Source organism: Phaethon aethereus (genome assembly GCF_964289735.1).
Source record: "Phaethon aethereus genome assembly, chromosome: 9".
Classification (NCBI taxonomy): Eukaryota; Metazoa; Chordata; class Aves; order Phaethontiformes; family Phaethontidae; genus Phaethon; species Phaethon aethereus.
The window spans coordinates 18,110,190-18,130,756 of NC_138585.1; the positions used below are offsets into that span (position 1 = coordinate 18,110,190).

Genomic DNA, 20,567 nt, shown 5'->3' on the forward strand with positions numbered 1-20,567 from the left:
AAGCGTGGCTGGCAATAGCAAGGATATAAATCTGTCAGCATATGTGAAATTTTTTACGATATCTGTACTTTGACTTAAAATTTTTCAGGAATTTGCAAATTTAGAAAGGTCCAAAACCAGTGCTGGAAGCCTTTGGGCTCACTTCTTTGTGTTCACTTGCTTGCAAAGCTACGGCCCTTCTCAATTTTTCTGTGTTAGAGAGCTCTTATGGGAACCTCAATCTTGTGCTTAATAAAGCCTCTTGATGTATTGTGGAGGTACACTGAGGATTTCTGGCTCTAAAAGTTGCTATGCTAGCTGCAATTATTATGACAAAGAGTTGTTTTAGAGGTTAAGAGCTTATCCAGGGCTGGCAAGGCTGCATCTCTCATGAGGGCAAAGTTGTGTTAAGAGTTAACATAGCTTTTATTCCAAATGTAAATGTGGTTACAAGAAACTATTATTTTTTCCATCTTTTTTGCCCATATGTAAAACACTTAAAAAAAAAAAAAAAAAACCCCAAAAAACCCCACAAAACACAAAAAAACCCAACATGAGCAAACCACATATCTGGCATCCTCATGATGTCAGGAGATCTCCAAAAATCAACAGAGAATGCAGAACCCAATTCAGAAAATGTCTCCCTGTTGGTGTATAGCACCAGTAATAACTACAAGAAAAAAAAAACCACTCATTGCCCTCACTACTTCTATCAGACAGCTAAATCAGTGCATTCCGGAAGATTTTGAAGAATGAAATTGTCTTTGTCTTCAAGCATTTGTTGCTAATTTATTCAAGGCTGAAGCATTCTCTTTGACTTGAAGGATATTAGGCAACAAGCAGGGAGATAAGGGACTGTTTTTACACTTTTGCTTAGTTTTAAAACTTCTCAGTGTAACCCTTATCAGTTCCAGTCACTGAATGAAGGACTTGCCCATGCTACCTACTCAGAAAGAGATGGAAAGGAATTTTTTGCAGAAGTAATCCACAAATCTATCATTAAGAACTACCTGGTAGCAGAGTGTCACTAGCAAAGCAAGCATGAGATGGTTGTGGGAATAGCTGTATTTTTAATGGAGCTTGCATTAGGATATTGCAGCAGTTGGAAACTTTTCAGGGATATATGTCTTAAGTGGGCCAGTCTGGTTTTGAAAGGATTTTATATTGGAGTCTGCTTTTGATTAACAGTCATGCTCCTCGTTATTGTTTAATGATAGCAGTAGGGAGGTAACGTTGCTGTTCACATTTGTGAGTGTATATTTTAAGAGATCAGTGCCAATAAAGAAGGAAAATAGGGTTATTTATGTAACAGCTTTAGAAATATGAACGAACTGTACCCCATTTAGATGACTCAGCATAATCTTGGAGAAAAAGATGGATCTGGACTGCACCTAGTTTCTACAGCCGTTGTAGAATTGTTTCAGGGTAGCTTGAGGTTTTAAGCAAGTTCATTTCAGTCAATACTTTTTTGTGATCCTTTCTGCACGTCTTCTAGCGAGTTACTGCAGCCAGGAGCATACGATGCAGCCGTTTCTTGGTTCGTACGGATGTTGCAGAGTGTTCACAGGAAAGAACCATACTGCTTTCAAGCCTGATAGTTTTCACCCAGGGTGCAGGCATTTAAAGATTTATTCTGAGCTCGTAATGTAAGAGCACACCAGGTGACCTGCATGTCCCAGTGGAGCCAGGCAAGTTTCCCACACTTGCCAAACCTCTTCTGGGAATCATCGGCAACTGGTGTTTGCATTTCTGGTAACATACACAACTGTTACAGTTGTGTTTGAAGTCTGCTTACTGGTAGGAACAGAAATTAAATTTGACAAATTTCAAGGCAGACAATTCCATCTAGTGAAATGTCAGGCTGTGACGTGAAGGAGGCAGCAAAATGGTTGGGGTGCATTTCTGAGGAGTTGTCTTACCCTTGTGTAGGTCTTCTGATGCTGATTTCAAAGCAGTTCTTTTGTACATCTTTTTGTGTGTTTATTCATGACTAACATCATTCTCACTGTTGTTCTTTCATTCCTGTATTCCTACGATCTTTCACAAAGTAATTCAAGTTTAAGTAATTTAAATCTTATTCTAGGAGGAATTGTTGTAGTGCAGAACACAAATATATTCTGCAGGCTGTTTGCCCTGGTTTTTATGTCCTTAGTGACTGTTGTGGTTTAACCCCAGCCAGAAACTAAGTCCCAAGCAGCCACTTGCTCACTCCCCCCCAGTGGGATGGGGGAATTGGAAGGATGAAAGTGAGAAACCTCGTGGGCTGAGATAAAGACAGTTTTTTAAGCAAAGGCTGCACACGCAAGCAAAGCAAAACAAGGGATTCATTCACTGTTCTCCATGGGCAGGCAGGTGTTCAGCCCTCTCCAGGAAAGCAGGGCTCCACTATGCCTAACAGTTACTTGGGAAGACAAAGGTCATCACTCCAAATGCCCCCCTCTTTTTCCTTCTTCCCCCCAGCTTTATATGCGGAGCATGGGGTCCTATGGTATGGAATATCCCTTTGGTCAGTTGGGGTCAGCTGTCCCAGCTGTGTCCCCTCCCAACTTCTTGTGCACCCCCAGCCTACTCACTGGTGGGGTGGTGTGAGAAGCAGAAAAGGCCTTGACTCTGTGTAAGTGCTGATCAGCAACAGCGAAAACATCTCCGTATTATCAACACTGGATTTGTGCTGGAAACAATAGCTACTACGAAGAAAATTAACTCTATCTCAGCCAAAACCAGCACAGTGGCATTGGTTGTCTGCATTTTGGAGTGAGGTCATATATAGATACATTTATTGAATCTATGCAGTATTTACCTGATGACCTAAGCAAATGAGACTCCTGCAGTGTGCTGCTCCCTGTTTTTTCCATTCCCGTTAAATGTGTTCAACCTGTTGGTGAATTTCAATCAAATATACCTAAGGGGAATAGGATAAAACCCTCAAACACACTGTGTTTCTTTAAGTGTCATGAAAATGGTGTATAAGCAAAGAAGAGAGGTTCTCTTGGACACCCAAATCTGGAAAGAGTGCAGCATGACCTTTCTCCTTAGTAGACACCAGTGAATCCACGGTGACCTGCAATTTTCAGAAACATTTCTGCAGAGAGTGAGGACTTACATGTCTGTTCAAGGAGCCTATTTCACACATTTTGGTAAAACCAACTGATGTTTTGCCAAATGTTGGTAAAATTATCCCTTGTCTACTGCAGACTTATGGATACTGGGGCTGCTTTTTCTTAGACCTCATAGACACCTTAGTAGACATCCCTTGTGCATAAGCTCCAGTGTCTTGTGCCTGAAAAATACCTGCAGAGACCTGGTAGCCCTGAGATGTTCTCTGCCATCCCAGGTGACAGCCTGTTCCTCTTCTGTTTCCATCCTTGCTCTTTCATGATGTAGGTTGCAAACATTTGGGTTGTTTTAATTTTGCAAAGTTGTGTGCACTTATTTTGCTTTTTAAGACATATTCGTCTTCTATTCAGCTTTGTCCCTCTGGCCACTTAGGGAATGTAGGGTGAAATTTGCTCCAGCACTACATGGTACAGGACCTTTCAGCTAATCCATTTGGTTCCTGCAGTGCAGAGTATAGGAAGAGTTTGTAATTGGAGTCATGTTAGGCTGAGTTGCTTAAGAGAAACACTGAAAAATGGACTAGTGTTGAATCAAAAGTTAGAGTATGCAATTACTATGCTCCCTTCTTTGTAAGATGTTTAAGATGAACAGATACCAGACTCAGCTTAGAGAGAACATGACAGAAACCCCACATTGATATATGAGTCAAATGTAAAATGACTACAAACTGCAGTTTACTTTAAATTCATTGCAGGAGCCAAATATGGGAAAAATAAAGACGACCTACAAGGAGTGGGATTGTGAATAACATTTGGTTGGTTTTTCCTTTGGTATCAGACATAATTAGCTTGGCTCTCCTGTTACCTGCTGATTAGTCTGGTGGGGTTTTGTTCAAGATCTATGTTGTGTCACTAGGAAAGTGGAAAAAGACATATTGCAGTGATTAGAAACAGGTACCTTTCCTTTCTTTCCATCAAGGGCTTGTGGTTGCAGATTCTTTGAAATATGCAAACTACACTCAGGTCTGTGCCAAATCCAGACCTCTGCTGTGTCCCAGAGTGTGTTCCTGTGTAACACTGGGGGAACTGCAGCATGTACAATATATTTTCCTTCTTCTTTTAAAGTAACATGGGGTTGTCAGTGGGAACACACATCACTTCCAATTTCCAAGTGAAGGGTTGAATGGAGTCAGAGGGCTGGATTGTGTCACCCTTCCTCCACCGAACATCTCTCTTGAAATCAGTGAAACGACAGCATATGACTCACTCAGCTTCAGTAAGAAATAGAGTGGCTTGCTCCAAACGTGATGGTGGTTGAAAGGGAAATAGACTGAGCCTAACCCCCAGACAAGTGCATTAAACTGGGGGGTGATGTATTTGGGTGGAGGTTAAGAAAGTTTGGATTTGATTGGAATATCGATTGCTGGAACATAACTTGTTAAAGCATTTCTTGCAAATATTTGCGAGAAGATTGGTTAAAAGCTTGGTTAAGCAAACATGAGCAAAATTTATTACATTGGTAATTCATGTTTATTGCACTGGATTTTTGTATCAAGTATAGATGTTTTATAAAGGTTCCATCCTTATCCCAAAAGCTTTATTTTTGACAATACAGAAAGCAAGCTACAGGGGAAAAAGACACAGCATTAAAACAATATAACAGGTAGATTGTCTATGAAGGACTAATGAAGACCGTGGCTGCAGAACGTGCAAACAGATGTGCAAATACCAGTTGAATTACTCATAAAAGGAGATTTGTTTTCCTTCAGGGAGGAGAGAAGCTCTGGGCGAAGTTGCCTTCTGGATCGTTTCAGTTCCTAAATTCAGGACCTGGGACAATTCCCCAAAGATTTAGAGGTGCAGGATTTTGTGTCCTGGTGGATATCGCTAATATTTGTGCATATGGACCTAAAAATAATAGTGTCTGGTTGTATATTGAAGAAAAAAACATAAAAGCCTTTAAGGAGTTGGGTAATGGGAAGAGGATCCAGAAATTTCTGTACAAACAGATCTAGAAGCACTTTGCCTAGGATTTCTGTTCATGAAAAAGGACTTCAGGGACCAGGAGTCTCTAGAGAAGAACTGCAAATGATAGGTGATGACCAGATAGACTAAAGAAAACAGGACTTTTCAGTAAATTTAGCAGATAAGAATCAGAAAATATGTGAGGAAAATAAACTTTAAAAGAGTACAGATAGCTAGGAATAAATTCCCACATGGTTAACTTCAGTCATATGTTCTGTTGCATGCAGGCAGCAAAGTTACTGCTGTATATATTCTTTATTATCAACTTTCTTAAATGGCAAGATCCCTCAGAATCACTGGGCTATTGTTTTAACTTTTAATTTATTGCAATGCAGGGGTTTCAGAACCCAGCTGAACAGGAAAAACATCTTCTTGCAGTGCAATTCACTAGAGCATTTCTTGATTGTTGACTATTGTGCCAGTTACACAGAAAGAGTAAAACCAGGTGCAGATGGAAATATTTTGGAAACCTTTCAAAAAATAAACAAAAAAGTCAGATGTCTAAAAGTGAAATCTCAGAGGCTGCCTTCTGGTCTCAAAGAAGCTGAAATGTCACGACTGTTCAGTGGAAGTACCTTGTACATGTTTGGCCTAGCAGTAAATCCCAAGGTCTCTTTGAATGCCTGGGAGCGCTCACTCAGCCTTGGATTACTGTCTTCAGTAGAGATATCACAAAAGGGACTGACCTAGTACTAGAGAGAGGCTGGTCCCTCCCCACTCTAAACTTTCATTTCAGGAACAGGATGACATCCTATACCCAAAATTATTGTAATTAAACTTGAAAGCTGCTGGGTGCCACTTCCCATCTCTTTAAATTCAAAGACTACTGATTTCCTGATAGAGCTAGCCTCTTGAATGGGTCTTGGAATAGTGATAAAAACAATTCATGACTGAATACCAGAAATTGTCCTTTTACCGTCATCATGTTGGCTGGAAACCTGACTGTTAAGAGACTGCTAAGAGTCTCCCTTTGTAACTTCTCCCTACCAGCAAGCAGTGCTTTCTGAGCCGGGAATCTGAGCTTACAGCAGCATAATCATTGCCTCACTGTCCAGCTTGACATCTTGTCTTGGTGAAGGGTTGAAGGGCCATCTGCCAAGTTTTTGGGATAGACTCCAAGTAGCAAAGATTCATGTTGGGTCTAAGTCATAAGTAGTCATCTAGAGGTTCTCCCAGAGATGACCATAGAGCAAGTACTGGCATTCAGTGGATAAATCTGATGTATTTGATGTTTGTAACTCCTCTTCATTTTGCTCGTTACACTTGAATCTTGCAAAGAAATCAATACAATTTATAAAACCTCTAAGTGGAACTTGCTATTTTGGCACCTCACAAAGTCTTCTTAGGCACTTTTGCAGGCACAGAGGAAACCAGCTTACCCATGACCCTCTGCAGTGTAAACACGGACCAGCAAAAGGAATGGGGAGAAAACCTGCACGGGCATAAGTTGGGACATAGGCATTGCTGCATAAGGTGCCATTGTGTCTGCTCTCAGCCTGCCAGTGCTGGACACTTTTGATATATCAAAAGAAAGTAATATTCTCTTAATTTTCCATCATTATACTGTCTGTATGCAACTGTCCTGTGCTCTGGCCTGACTTTTACTAATAAATACTTGTTGCCCCACTTTCATCTGTATTTTCCTGCTTGTATCTTGCTCAACAATGTGAACGAATCTTTATGCAGTGTGCTTATTCTATTGGATATCATTCCCTGTGTCCTTCAGTCTGCAGTTAAATGTTTTATCTTGTACATGCTGTGTAAATTCTGTCCTGAGTATTCAGTGTTTTTCCCTCAGGAGAATTCCTTCCTTGTGTAAGTATCCAACTTAATGGTGCAGTGGTACCACTTGCATAGAAGAGCTCTTTCATTCTTCTCAGGGCTTATTACATCAGATTTGAAGGCAATTTTCAGCAATGGTGTAGGCAGTAGGTGCGTTCTGGATGGCATCATCTCCTGTCACAAGGTAGTGAAGAGCTGACCTGGGTTCACTGGCAACTCGCAGCACAGGACGCTTGTGTGTTACATTTCTCTGCCTTGGTATCATGATATGATCTGTCAGGTCTGGAGACCTCACTTGTCATTATTCACCAGCTTAGATGTTTCCAGCTCATGGGAGCTGTAAGTTCAGAGAACACCACTGGACGAAGATCCTACCTCGTGTTCCTGTGGGAGGATCACTCTTCTGAGAGCCTGGGAGTGCCTTGTGCTGACCAGGAGCCATCTCTGAGCATACTCTTCAGAGCTGGGCAGCGTGGGGGAGCACCTTACTTGCAGGGGCTTTTAGACGCTAACCTTAGCCAAGGTATTTGAAACAGGGCTTAATTGATTTGCCTGGTGTTGGTTTGTGTATAAAACTCAGGGCCCTATAATGCACGATGCATGAAGTGCCACGTTATGGAGGTGTCCTGGCTTTGTTTTGCAGTGTAAAAGGTAGCTTTAAATTCTATTAAGTGGTTTTAGGACATTGCTGAATTTATTAGCTGCTATAGATAAAAACAGTATGAAATTCACATGGAAGACCTGCTCCCAGCACTTAATTTAGTAATAGATTAAAGTCTCCTCATAATTCTGAAACTATTTAAAGAATTGCTGATGGCTCATGGAAAACTCTGGAAAGATTCTGCTTAGGAAGGGTTCCTTTCCTAGTATATTTTTCTGCTTTTCATCTTCACTTGTTCTTCATTGCAGTTAATGAACACATGAATTTTGTTTTGTATGTTACCTGGAGCCAATCCCAAATTAGTTGTAAAATCATAGTCATCTCTATAACATTCAGTTGATGCCAGAGACAAAATGGCCAAAGGTCAGGGTAGTTAAGAGCTGAGTAAACCAGTGCCTTAAAAGTCACTGCAAAGCAGGTAAGAGTTATTCTGGATTTTAGACTCATTGATGTCCCACACTGACTTTTTAACTTAAAGAAAAAAAAAAAAAAAACTCACAAAAAACCTGTTATGCTTTATTTTTATGAAATGCTCTGAATATTTTCTGGTTCACTCAGGATCACTGAAAGCATCACTTTGCAACATCACCATTCCTATCAATGATTTCTCAGATACTTCCAGAAATCCAGGAAGTGCCAAGACTTTCAGTATGGGAAGAGTTAACATTTGAAGATTTATTCCCGCCCCCCCTCTTCCCCTGTGATCTTACCCTGTTTCTCACTCTGCAGTAATTGGGGCCAATCTTGGTTCTGCTAACGTTGAGGATTTGGTCCATCTCACAGCTCCTGAGTTTGTGCAGTTAAATGAGGAAACTCTCGGCTTTTATTGTCTTTACATCAGCCCAGCTCCTGAAGGAAAAGGATGTAAATATGATCTGTAAAGGCTAAAGAGTTAAAAGGTTGAAAGCAAGCAATGGTTTTAATTGTGATTTAAGAAGCAAAGCAAAAGCCCGGACCCACCCAGCCCTTTTGCTGTTTCCAGTCTGATGCAGGCACTTGGAGTGGCTGCACTGACCTGCAGCGTGCGCCGGCTCCATCTCTCTTTGCCCCACAGAAGTGGGGGGCCTGACCTTGGCCACCTCTCCAGGTGCTACAAACCCAGAAAAAAGTGACTAAGCGTAATTCACAGAAGAATTCAAATCTTGAAACCTTGGCCAGGCTGTTCCTGGTGGTCTCTCTGTGGCTGGTAGGTGAAGCAGGGCATTTCTGTGGGACATTTCTCATGCAAACCAGTGGCAGAGGGGCTTGGATGGGGACATCTCCTAGAGGCGATGTCTTACTACTTGCTGGTAGTAAGTAGTATTTTTATGGATCATTACCCTTTAGAGGTGCTTGTTGCTTGTTTGGGCAGACAGTTTTTCCTCTTTTGAAGCTGTTGCAACATTTACTAAAGTCATATTCATGCTTGGATGGAAAAGTTGCTGCTCTGCGCCCCAGGGACTTGTCCCGCTCTATTGAGATAGAGGATTTTGACTCCTTTTGTCAGAGTCTTTTCATGAGGTTGTGTCAAGGAAGAGACCTTTAGAGAAGGAAAAAGCTATTACTTGCTTAAATAAGGTGTAATTAGTTGCATTTTGGTTGGCTAAAGGACCATCATGTGATAGTTTAAAAAATTTGATTTCCTGGTAAACAAGTTAATGGATTTATGCTCAGTTGCACTGCGCTTTCAAAAAGCAAAATGGCCCTAGGGCACACAAGTAAAATTTAAAGCATTTTCCTTGTTATTTTAAAATAAGTAAAATAAAACACACTGATTTTTCTGAACAATAGCTTGGCTTCCTGTGGTGGAAAAGTAACCTTGGCTAAGAATTAAAGCCACCCACCTTTGTCTTCAGGCTCCAGAGCAGAAAAATAACTCTCTCTTTCCATGGTTTCACTTTTATTTTTATATTAAACTATTCTCCTCCTCTTCTCCATCTTGCTCTTTTTTTTTGCTTTCCCACTTGCTCTTTTCTCCCACTCAGCCATTCTCTTTTCTCTCTCTTTTCTCCTCTCTCTATCCCAAGAGTGACACTTCTATAGCACTTGAGCCATCGATGTACATACACGTGCCAAAGAGAAACAGAAATGTTTGGGCTTGGATCAGGTCCTTCATTTAAAGGCATGTGTTAAAGATCTGTGATGGCCTCTAGCTATTACCAGTAGCTTCCCCAAGAATCAGTGCCACTTTCTGCCTCGATGCAACTTATATTTGTTTTGTGTCCACTCCTATTACTGTCTGCAGCCTCTCTGGCTGTCCTTTCTGTAACTGAGACCCTCCATTGTAGACACTGTCCTTGCCTGTTTGCCCACGATCGCACGTGAGAACCTCAGCCTTGATGAAGACCCATGCTCTACTGTAGCACTGCTAATAGCAACAAAATGTGCATGTAGGTTAAAGGGCTCATTTGTCTCTCTTTAGGCAAGTTTTTCATACTTTTGTAAGGTGCTAATACTTCTTTACAGATAAGAGCAGCAGCATGGTATCCCCAGGGCAGGGGAATGGGAAAGAGCTGTAATTATTTGCTGCAAGAGTGTGGTGTAGCTGGGGAACAGCTAACTACCTTGAATTGCTGGCAGCAGGTAGGTATTGTCTGTTTTCTGGCTAGAGCAAACACTTTGGAATCTGCTTTGAACTCTTCTGTATCTCCCTAACTGAGGGGTGAAGACAGTGTGAGAAATAGTGGTTAATACAAAAAACTTGGTATTAGATTCTAAGTTGGCTTAACACTCTTGCTGGTGTTTGTCTTCTCTCCTGCGAATGATGATACTTGAAGGTGAGATGAACATAAAGGTGCATATGTCTGCATACTAGAGAATTACCTTCTGCTGTTTTATTCTTCAAGAGTTGCATTTTTAAGTTGCATGGTCCTAAAATTTGCATATGCTAAATTATGAAGTGAACTTGCTTGGTCAGTCTCTCTGCATTTGTGCTAGGACTGACTAGGGTTGCTGAAGACAGGGATTTGCTGCCAGTGTCTTCCCTTGCATACTGTTCCAATACATTCAACTCAACTTTCTAATTCCTGGGGCAAATACTTGATACGACTTGCTGGGTTGGCAGTTCCTATGGAGAATTAACAGACTGAAAGAGCCTCTTCCTTCTCTTCCAGCTCTTTTCTTGTTAATCCTTTCCTCAAAAAAGAAGGAAAAACTTCTTTGAACAGTTTCGTTGTAGATAATGAAATCATCAGTGAAAAAAAAAAAACCAGGAACAGCTTGTTCTTTGTTCTTCTGTGAAGTGCCACCACTTCTCCTTTGATTTTAGCATCATATCAGTGTTACACACACAAGGTTTTGGAGTGGGTTCAAACAAACCAGATCCTCAAATCAAGGAGCCAAACCTCCAAAATTGCTGTGTGCCTAGTGCAGCATTATGCTGGGGGAGACCTGCCTTTCATAGCTCTATCACTTGGTAAGCTTTGAGAGGGGATCCAGTTTTCTAGGAAGTTGGAGAACTACAGGTCCATTATATTCTGCCATTTTAGCAACCTACATGATGGTAAACAAAAAGGGAAATTGTCTTCTCTGTGTGCAGTGCCGCAAGGGCGTCAAAACTGTGGTGTTTGCAGTAAGGTGGCAACAAATCCTGTCCCTCTTGCACAGAGCATTGGCCCAGGAGGAGCTTTGGTGGCTGAGTGCCCAGCCCTTTCCCTGTTTCTACTTGCAGACCTTAGGAGGAGAGCTCATCTTTGCAAAGGGCCTCATTATTGGGTTTTCCAGTGTCGTAGTGTAATTTCAAATAATACGCCTGTCTCCCATCCATCTCTGTTGCTGTGTCTCTGTATTTGCAGAGGGGAGCTAATAGGGTGCAGCTGGTTAATAAAACATGTGTTGCTTCATTCTAAACTGCATTCCCTGTTGTTAAAAGTCTTCCACGAAGCAGAGTTGTAGTGGTAGAGTTTGAATTTTGCACCCACTTTCAGAGGAAATGATTTTAAATAAAAAAATCTCCGAGAGATCCTGAGTGAAAGAAGCCATCCAAGCGCCTTCAGCATTTTTCATTGCAATAGATGCTCCCTTCAGCTGTTGCTTTAATATCAGCATATGAAGTGTCTGGCTTAGTCTCCTGTACATTCCTATGTAAATTCCTTTTTTAAAAAAAATATCCTTGAACTGATAGCATATACCTATCTTTAGGGGTTGTTGTGCAGCTTTAGCTTTACTGTAGGAGAATTTTAAATTTGGGGTGAAGCAAGTCTGTGGTTTGTGAAGTATTTGTTTCTGTAAGAAATTTAGGCTATACAGTCTATCATGATGGAGAGCTACATGCCAAGATTTGAAGCCTCTATTTGCTGGAAAAGTAGATTTCTTCAACAAAATGAAGGCGGAGAGTAGATCATGTGTAGCAGCCTGTGGTGTGTGGTCCCTGTGGTCCCTTTCCCCCTTTTCTCTGCTCTCTGACAATTATTATTTTGAATAAATGAGTACCAGTTTAACTCTCTTTTCCTTTCATTCAGGCCACATTTTCTTATTTACCTTGGGAAATAACACAAGGCTTAAAATGTGAAATGTTCCTTTTGTGACTTTGTCATAAAAATTAATGAGACTAGAAAAACTGTCTGTGGACCTGGAAGAGAATCCTAGTGAATAGTATTTCTCTATCCATAAAGTTATTTCATTTTAATTACCAAATGAACCAGGAGAGAGCAGTAGGCAGGTATTTGTGTGTAGGCTTAGGCTGGTATCTTGTCTAACATATCAAAAAGCAGTGATTTGAGAGAAGTCAGACCGGTTGATCGCTGTGCTGTTATCTTTAAGTTCTCTTGGTCTGAATTTTTTGGGGGTGAGGGAGATAGGGTGATTCATACTTGAGCAAGACAAACCCAAGAGCTGCCAGTTTGCATTATGTCAATGTATGTAAGAAAATATTTAGGTAGAATTTCCATTAAAAGTTCAAAAGCAGGGGGCTCACGCTGACCCCATCTTTTAGAAGCTCTGGTGGGAAACCTGGATGAAATTTAACTCCGCTCAATGTGTTTTTGTTGGCTGACTCCATGTTTTATTATCTCATGCAATGAGATCTTTCTTGGTTTGTCGATTTTTCTACCAAGGACAAAAAGTTCATGTATGTAACAGTGCACATATTGAATTAAAGTACGATTAAAGGCATGATGTAATGACCCCCTCTCCTTTTCCTTTCGTCAATATTTGCCTGCAGGGTCAATACATTACAATATTGACTTCAAAGTATTCAATATTTTTTTACCTTCTGAGTGTGTTGGCTTCGAGTGCGTGTAATATTAAACTTGTTGGTTGAACTGTTGGTCTAAGACTTACTGTCTAAGTAGTTTCAGGCTTGGATGCCTAATCCATGTAGAGCAGCTTTCAAGGCATGTGATAATATCACAACACAGCTGTAGGCAGCTTTCTGAGGTGAACCATTTAATCTGCAGTCTTTTCTCCCAGCTTCCTAATGAGTGGTGGAATTTGTCCCTTGGTGTGCGATGGGATTATTGCCCTCTCCCACTGCTTCCATCATATTTACTCTCTGCAGGACCTTCCAGTGACTGTAGGTTATGTGGACAAATCTAAGCTCCAGTGCTCCCATCTTCCATGTGCATTTCTGCTGCCTTTACATCTGTGCTCTGTTGAGTGTAGAAAAGCAGCACAAAATGCAAGATAATACTTTACATACTCAATGTGCAGTGCAAACATGGCTTAATGAAGATAAGTTAAAATTGCTATGAATTCAAACAGTCTTACAGGGTGGGTTGGGGCTCGCTTATCTGAACCCCTATCTGGGGGCACAGAGGGCTGGGTGGCTCTCCTAATAGGAGCTCAAACTTTTGCCTGTATACATTTCCATTTCCACTTTGCTGAAATCTAGCACTAGTATCCATCAGAAGGGCACAGATCTGCCTAATGATGGCAGCTATGAACCATTTATCCTTCAAAAATGTGACACTCTAGAGAAAGGATTTTATAATATTCTTTGCAAGGCATATAAACAAACAGGATTGTCACCAGCATGGTATCTTATTACATTATCTTTTAAAGAAAATTAAGGAAAGAAAAAATATTTGTAGATACCAAGAAGTTAGTGAATTCCTCTAAAGAACCAAATGTTATAATTAGGAACCCGCTCCACTTAGAACTATTGAACAAATAAGCACCTCAAATCTAGCCTAGTCCTTCCAGAGAAAACAAAGGTCAATAGGCTGCTTTGAGGATTAGCAAACGAGAATTTCTTGGGCCAAGGTACTAATTGCTTCCAAAGCTGAGGATGATCACTACTTCCAAATCCAAATTATTGCCAAAATCTCATGATAAACCTCAGTAGTACTCCTCTCTAGCCTTTGAATTAAGATACTTCTAGGCTGGACTCTAATTAAAGTATAAAAAATCCCATCTGATGGGAAGGCAGGATAACACTGGGGATGTTCTGCTTGTGGAAAGCTGTGCTTTTGCATAGCCTGATCCAAAGTCATTGAAGACTTCCCAGGTCACCAGCAGCAATTTGGGTTCAACCAGGGTGAAGTGGAAACAAGTGCAGCTCTGAGAACCCAAAAGCACACGTGACCAGCTGCTCCATACCTGGGAAATGGTGTCCTGCATTGCCTGTGTGGTTGTAAGGTGGGGTCCCATATTTCTTGCTTACTATTGTCTGACAGCAAAGTGATGAGGACTGGGCTCACTATTACAAGCTCCTAGTTGGAAAGACTTCCCCACATGTTTTTTAAGGGGTTTCACACACCCACCACTGTGCCTGAGGATTCACTTGTATGTTGTAGCGAGGGTGGCTGTGCATTTTTGGTAGTGTCGTGAGAGACCACAGTTTTCATCTCAGGTGGAGGAGATGGAAAGAAGTATAATTTTTCGTGACATCAAGGCATAAAGCAAAAAGGTTACGGTAGCACTGGAGGAGAGGGGTCAGACTTAAATATGTCATCAGTTCATGTTGCCTGCAGCCTACTGACTTCCTTGTGCAATTTCAGGGAACTTCGAAGTGGGTGTTCACATCGCGGATGTAAGCTACTTTGTACTGGAAGAAACAGCACTGGATAAAGTAGCGAGCGAAAGAGCAACTAGTGTCTATCTAGTGCAAAAGGTAAGGATGACTTTTCCTTTTGTCGTCTGACAACTGTGTCTTCCATTTACCGTAAATTCATTTTAAAGGTTCATTTTCCGATGCCCGCAATCAAAATCTTGCTATTATTGCAGCAAACCTACAGAAATGTGTAAATGATGCAAATGCAAGAGCTAACATAGCTGCTGACTACCTCAGAGCCTACGGAGAGAGCATGGGGTGAAGCAGCGGTTCGTGACCCTGTGTCTGTGGGCAGAGACCTTGGTGTGCCAGGGCTTGCCAGCTCAAGCGCGGTTCCTTGTGGAAGGGACTCTGCTGATCTGGAGCTAGTTCAGGGCCCAGAGCTCATAGCTACATTTGCACTGTGCTGACCTGAGAGAAGCCTGACAGACCCAAGCTGGCTCGTCTGCTTTGCTGCTGGGAGCTTGAAATTTGCAGCTGTGCTGGTGGAGAGTTTTGTCTTTGTCTTCAGTGCAGTGGTAGCAGCTAATCCCTCCCAGAAGTGGATGCACAGCAGAGTAGGGTGTAAAACATCCTGTGCAATCTCACATCTTGAGGTACAGCAGTATTTCATGGAGTTTTCTTTTATCTGGGTGTCCCAAATACTGAAGAAATTACGTTTTTTCATCATGTAGTGAAAAGATATTTGAAATAGTATAGATTTTAGCATAACAGAACCAAACGTTGAAGTCAAGTTTAAAGTTGACTTCTGTACTTTAAAAATGAACAGGTTCAAGTTTAACATTGTTGGAAGGGAAACCTCCAGGTTTTGTCTGTGCCTGTCACATTTTCAGTTGAATGTACAGAAACATTTCCTAGCTTGTCAGATACCACCGGCACTGCGCGTGCAGGGAAGCCGGGAAACTTGGCTGTTAGTGTCCTGTGTTGGCCTGAAGCATCAGCTGCATGAAGGGGAGTGTTGAGGCAATCTCATAGGAGCAGATTAATCTGCCTCTCTCCACACTCCCATTCAGTCAGGCTGAAGTCCTTGTCTCTGTGGCCCTTTCCAGGATGACAAGGCACCTTTTGTCTAATAAACAAACATATCCTACTTGCTACTTAGGATTAGGAGTGATTGTTCCCCTCCCTTCCTGGATGTTCCCAGGGTTGCTATCCAGGGAGGATCTTGTAATGATGCTTGTTCCAGTGGCTTACTGTGTCCTCTCCACACTTTGCAGATAATAAAATGATTTATTTTACACTACTGAAATCAAATTAGTGGTTTGATATCAAGCTGTTAACCTTCAGTAGTGGTTCCGTAACTTTCCTTTGGTAGAAATAACAAGGCATAGCTTCAGGGGATCTCAGTGAGTTGGATGAATTTTAGGTCTCTGTGGGTATGGGCTGCACGGAGTAACCGTGTCAGCAATGCAGCAGTGCCCAAGCTGCATTGGTGGTAGCAAGCCCAACAGCACACAGGTGCTGCAGCGTGGGATGAAGGAGTGGCCGTGCTGGAAGACGCCACTTACCAGTGACTTATTGTTCTCCAGGAGTGGGAAGCAATGCATATCTCATGGAAACAGCAGTTCTGGCACCAGAGCCCTCCCAGTCCTACAGCCTCTCCAGTGATAAGCCCTTGGCTTCTGCGGTGCTGTGCTTCCCCCTCTGATGGGTGACTCAACGGCTGTAGCTCGCTATCAGAGACGTGGGCTGGCTCAGGGGGGATGTCACTGCAGGGCAGCAAAGCTTCAGTCCAGGAAGATGTTGTGGCAGTATTTCCAAGTCAAAATACTATGGTTTGAAGGCATGTGATTTTTTTTTTTAAAAGGGAGAAGAGAAGGAAGATTTTTATATAGAAAGGAAACATTTTTCATAAAAAATCTATCTGAATTCAAAAACTAATTGAGTTTTCTTTCAGAGGGCTTTTTCCCCCCAGCCACTACCAGCCAGTCATGTGCAATGCCAGCATACCCGTAATCTTCAATTGCTCAACTGCTTTAGCCCAGCAGTCAGCATTAGTGTTTTACCCACACTTCTGCCCTGCAGAAAATATATTTTAAGAGTGAAAACTAAGTTAGATGATGAAATGGTTAATACTTTAATTGCAAGAGATGATAAGAAGAGAGGGGATGGGCAAAGAAAAGCAGACAGGCTGTCTGAAACAAGATGGTAGCATGACTCTTGTAGAAAATATGCTTTCCTTTGATGGAACTGTTTCCTAAGACAGCTGTGATTCTGCTAGAGGTTAGCACCATGCTAATCCTTCCAAAGAAGTTAAATAAAGCCACATATTTAATTTTCCTGAACCATGTATCCAGAAGGGGAGTTATTGTGTAATTGCTAGTGGTCTATTTAATACAAGTCGAAAGTTTTTGAAATAAGAGTGTATCAGGTTTTAAGCAGCAAGAAAACCTAAACAGTTTCCTCTTTTTTGGCACATCTTGTAGTGTTATTTTAGGTGTGAAGCAGCTCAAGTGAGAGGTCAGCCATAAATCCCTATAATATTTTATTGGTCCTATTTTATACTGGAGATCAAAGATCGGAACTGTAAGCCTATCTTCATATTGAGTCCAAGGACTTCGAGATACTCACTTTTGACACCAGCAGGTTGTCAGGGTGTTGATATTTTGATAATCTCAGGCTGAGTAACAAAGAGTTGCTCGAAATCTGAATTCATGGAAGTGTTGATACAAGTCTTGAGCAGAAATCTTGGCTCATAAACAAATTGCCTATTTCCTTTGAGTGTCTTTTAGTGTGTAAGCAAGAGGCTTGCTGAGCCCACCCCATTGTTGGACCTCAGCGTCCTCCTCCCATCTCTGGGGAGAGCAGCTGATGGAAACTCTTGGTTAATACAGTCCCTCCCCATCAGACCGGTGGTGGGAGAAGGGGTCACCCTGGGAGTCAGTGGTGTTTGTAACCAACTGAACCAAGCCTGAGCAGGCAGGCAAAGCAGAATGGGGTTGCTTGAAAGGAGCAAAGCTGTCTGTGCGACTTTGAATTTTTTTCTGAACCGGAGTTTGTTCCCTTTTCCCTTTGCTTGACTGATCAGTTTTCCCCATCTCTTCCTTGAAAAGTTGCTACAGCGAGTCCATTGATGAGAGCCGCCCTGGCTAACCCACTCTGAACCTGGCTGGTGAGTCAGTCCTGGCTGCAGCAGATGGTTCTGATTTTAAAAAGAACGGGGAGTTTTATCATCCCAGTGTGCGTGTGCTCCCTCTCACTGCCCAGCTCCCTAGGAATGAGTCTGAGGCTGGAAACTCGCATTTGGTTTCTGGAAGCACCTTATTATCCCAAGAGGCAAAACAAACTCAAACCAAGGGCTCTCACAAGCAGGTTCCATCTTCCTGTGTCTGAAGTGATTCCGCCATGCAGCCATGCATCCCCCCAGCCCCAGCTGTGCTTTCTCTTACTTCGGTTTTCCCTTGCTGCCCAGTGCTTTGGTGAGCCAGGACGCGTGGCTGCCTGTGGGCAGAGCTGGTAGCATGGAGGGGAGGCTGTCAGGCGGTGCTGGAGCTGCGTATGGTAGCGCTGGAGATTTTTCATATAGGACTTGGAAATAGGGACAGAGAGATCCTCTGTCTGTAATTTGATTTGAGATGCAGACCCACAGCTGCGAGCATTGTGGCTGTCAGCCTTTCACTCAAAATGCCCTTTCCAGGATCTCTTGGGCCCTGCTGGGCTTGTAGGGAGAGATGATGTCTTTTATTAATCTGACTGATACAGGGAGATGAAAACCAGGCAAGCTCTCACCACCCAAGACTTTCTTCAGCCCTGGTTTCTATGATACGTTCACTAGAAAAGATTTCCTGGGGGCCATAGGTCCTGTTTTTCATTGTGAAAGTTTTTTCCCTAGCCCTGCTGGATCTCTCCAACTGCATTTCTAGATTCAAGTACATTTATACACCCCTCCCCATTCCAGCTTTATGATCCCTGTATAAGCCCAGGTGACGTTATTTCTACCTGCAGTAAAATCAAGCTCAATGATGTGATCACCAACATAGGCACATCCTTAGCAATTTGCTAAGGAAACCACTTCACGCTGGAGGTGATATCCCTCGGCAGTGTTTCAGCTAGCTGGATTTCTGCGTGCCGTGGTGCTCCGCAGGGCAGCTGGCAGACACCGCTGTCTCTTGGCAGACAGTCACGGGAAGGGCAAAGCATTTAAAAGATGCCGGGCAACCTCTGGATTATTTGAGGTAATGCTATGCAACCCTGATATTTTGCAAATCTGGGCATTAAAGACGTACTTAGGGAAATCTCCTCTCATCCTGCGTCTCCTTCAGAAAAAGATGGAGATAATCCTATTGCAAAAGTTCCTTCTGGGCAGCCCCGGGGATAACTCCTGAAACATCTTGCTCTCCAAGTGTGACATGATTGTGACATCTTTGTATGTTAAATGCTGGGCTTGCAACTACTAAGAATCTTTTCAGCCTGTGGCCGTATCATGTTAAGAAAAGAGGAAATGTACATTTATAACTTAAACTTCTGTGCTTTGTAACGGTTGGTTTATTCTCTGGAATAGTGAATTTAAAGCAGAGGGAGGCAGTTAGCCAGGACTGTTGTGGTGTTGAAAACCCGTTTCTTCTTTTAATCCAGTAAGGTAGATAAAATTGAAATACCTTCAATGCAAGGTCACGTTGTCTTATGTTACGTATGTATTTGCCGAGCCCAGGAAGAGGTTGATTGAATTCTTGCTCTCGTGTGAGATTTCCTCCATGGCTTGGGTTAAGTTACTTTGCCTAAATTTTCTCCCCTGTAAAACAAGGGTAATACAGGTTGATGCTTCCCTATTTAACAGTAGGTTTGTTACAGCTAATTGCTTGGTGAGTGTTTAGTGCTGTAATTATGATCTGAGTTAAAGCTTTGCTTGTGTTTCACATCACTGAAAGCCCTTCCATAGAGTTATAGCCTCTTGAATCGGATATTAATCCTGCTCAAGTACACTTAAAACAAGCATCCTGTTGTTTCATTCGGGCTATTCATTGTGGACGGGCTTTCATGTTTCATGTAGGCATTTTTCTAGCAGACTGTTATTGCTTCAGGAGATGTGAAAGGAAAGAGGATGTGCGAAGGCACAGAAATATTCAATAAGTACAGAACATTATCAGATAATCAATCACAGAGCGGGGGAGAGAGAGAAAGCTAGTAACCGCAGCTTTTAATTTGGGTGGAAAAGGGCATGGGAGCTTTTATTATATTACTGTCACTTTGTTCACTGTGACATGAACTTCAGGGTCTTACAGTGGTCATGGGCGATCTTAGGCAGGCAGGGATTTCCAACAGTCTATAAAGCTATTTTCTGTCCTTTCTGGTATGAGTTGGCACCGCTCATGCTAAATTTATAACCCTGTGGTATGGGTCCTTCTAGGCAGCATGGCAGAGCTCACGTACTGGATCCGTGAGTTATGAATGTACGAGTATTGTTAATGTACTGTTCACAACTGGAATAACAGAGTTGACGGCCTTTGTGTTGCGGGAAACAGCTTATCATAATCTGTGCCCTTGTGACCTTCCAGCTGAACCAATGCTGCTGATTCATGTTGCAAGCAACTCCTTGATGGTCAGAGACCGTACAGTTAACCTTTTGGCATTAATATGCACTGCAATTAGAATGGATTTATAGCCATTGCCTGGTGCCAAACCACAAATGTGATTAAATATTTTAAGAGTCTTTCCTTCAAAGCAAAAGGTAAATATGAAGTGTGTGCACTTGAGGAGAAAATGGACACCTGAGACTTTTTTTTTCCCCCCTTACTGTTTTGAAGACCAGTTGTTCCCCTGGCGTCTAGATAGAAAATCTTATCTCTGAAATGACCACATCGGTGTCACAGAGTTTGGAAGAGCTGGGGTTTGCATGCTGGTCTGCTTGCTGTGTGTCCTAACTTACAGGGTGGCACAGCAGAGCAATCAAAACAGGAACTAAATTAAATAGCTAACGTATTTTATGGCAACTAAGTAGAGCATGTCTCTCTGTTTTTCGGGGATGCACCAGCTCACATTACCACGCAGAATAAACAAGAACAACAACATGGCGGTTCTTTGAGGGCAGTTACTGCTTCTTCACAAAGGTAAATAATGAGAAGGGAAATAAGAATGTGAAACTCTAATAATTAGG

The 20,567-nt window shown here is 42.1% G+C and overlaps 1 protein-coding gene across 1 annotated transcript in view; it reads left to right on the forward strand.

Moving 5' to 3' along the window:
• Nucleotides 1–20,567, forward strand: part of DIS3L2 (DIS3 like 3'-5' exoribonuclease 2) — a gene marked incomplete at both ends in the record, with an annotated part of 151,631 nt that overhangs the window by 97,682 nt on the left and 33,382 nt on the right. Inside the window, one exon of the mRNA XM_082003901.1 lies at nt 14,421–14,533. Within this exon, the coding sequence (XP_081860027.1) occupies nt 14,421–14,533 (113 nt within the window). The remainder of the gene's footprint in view (nt 1–14,420; nt 14,534–20,567) is intronic.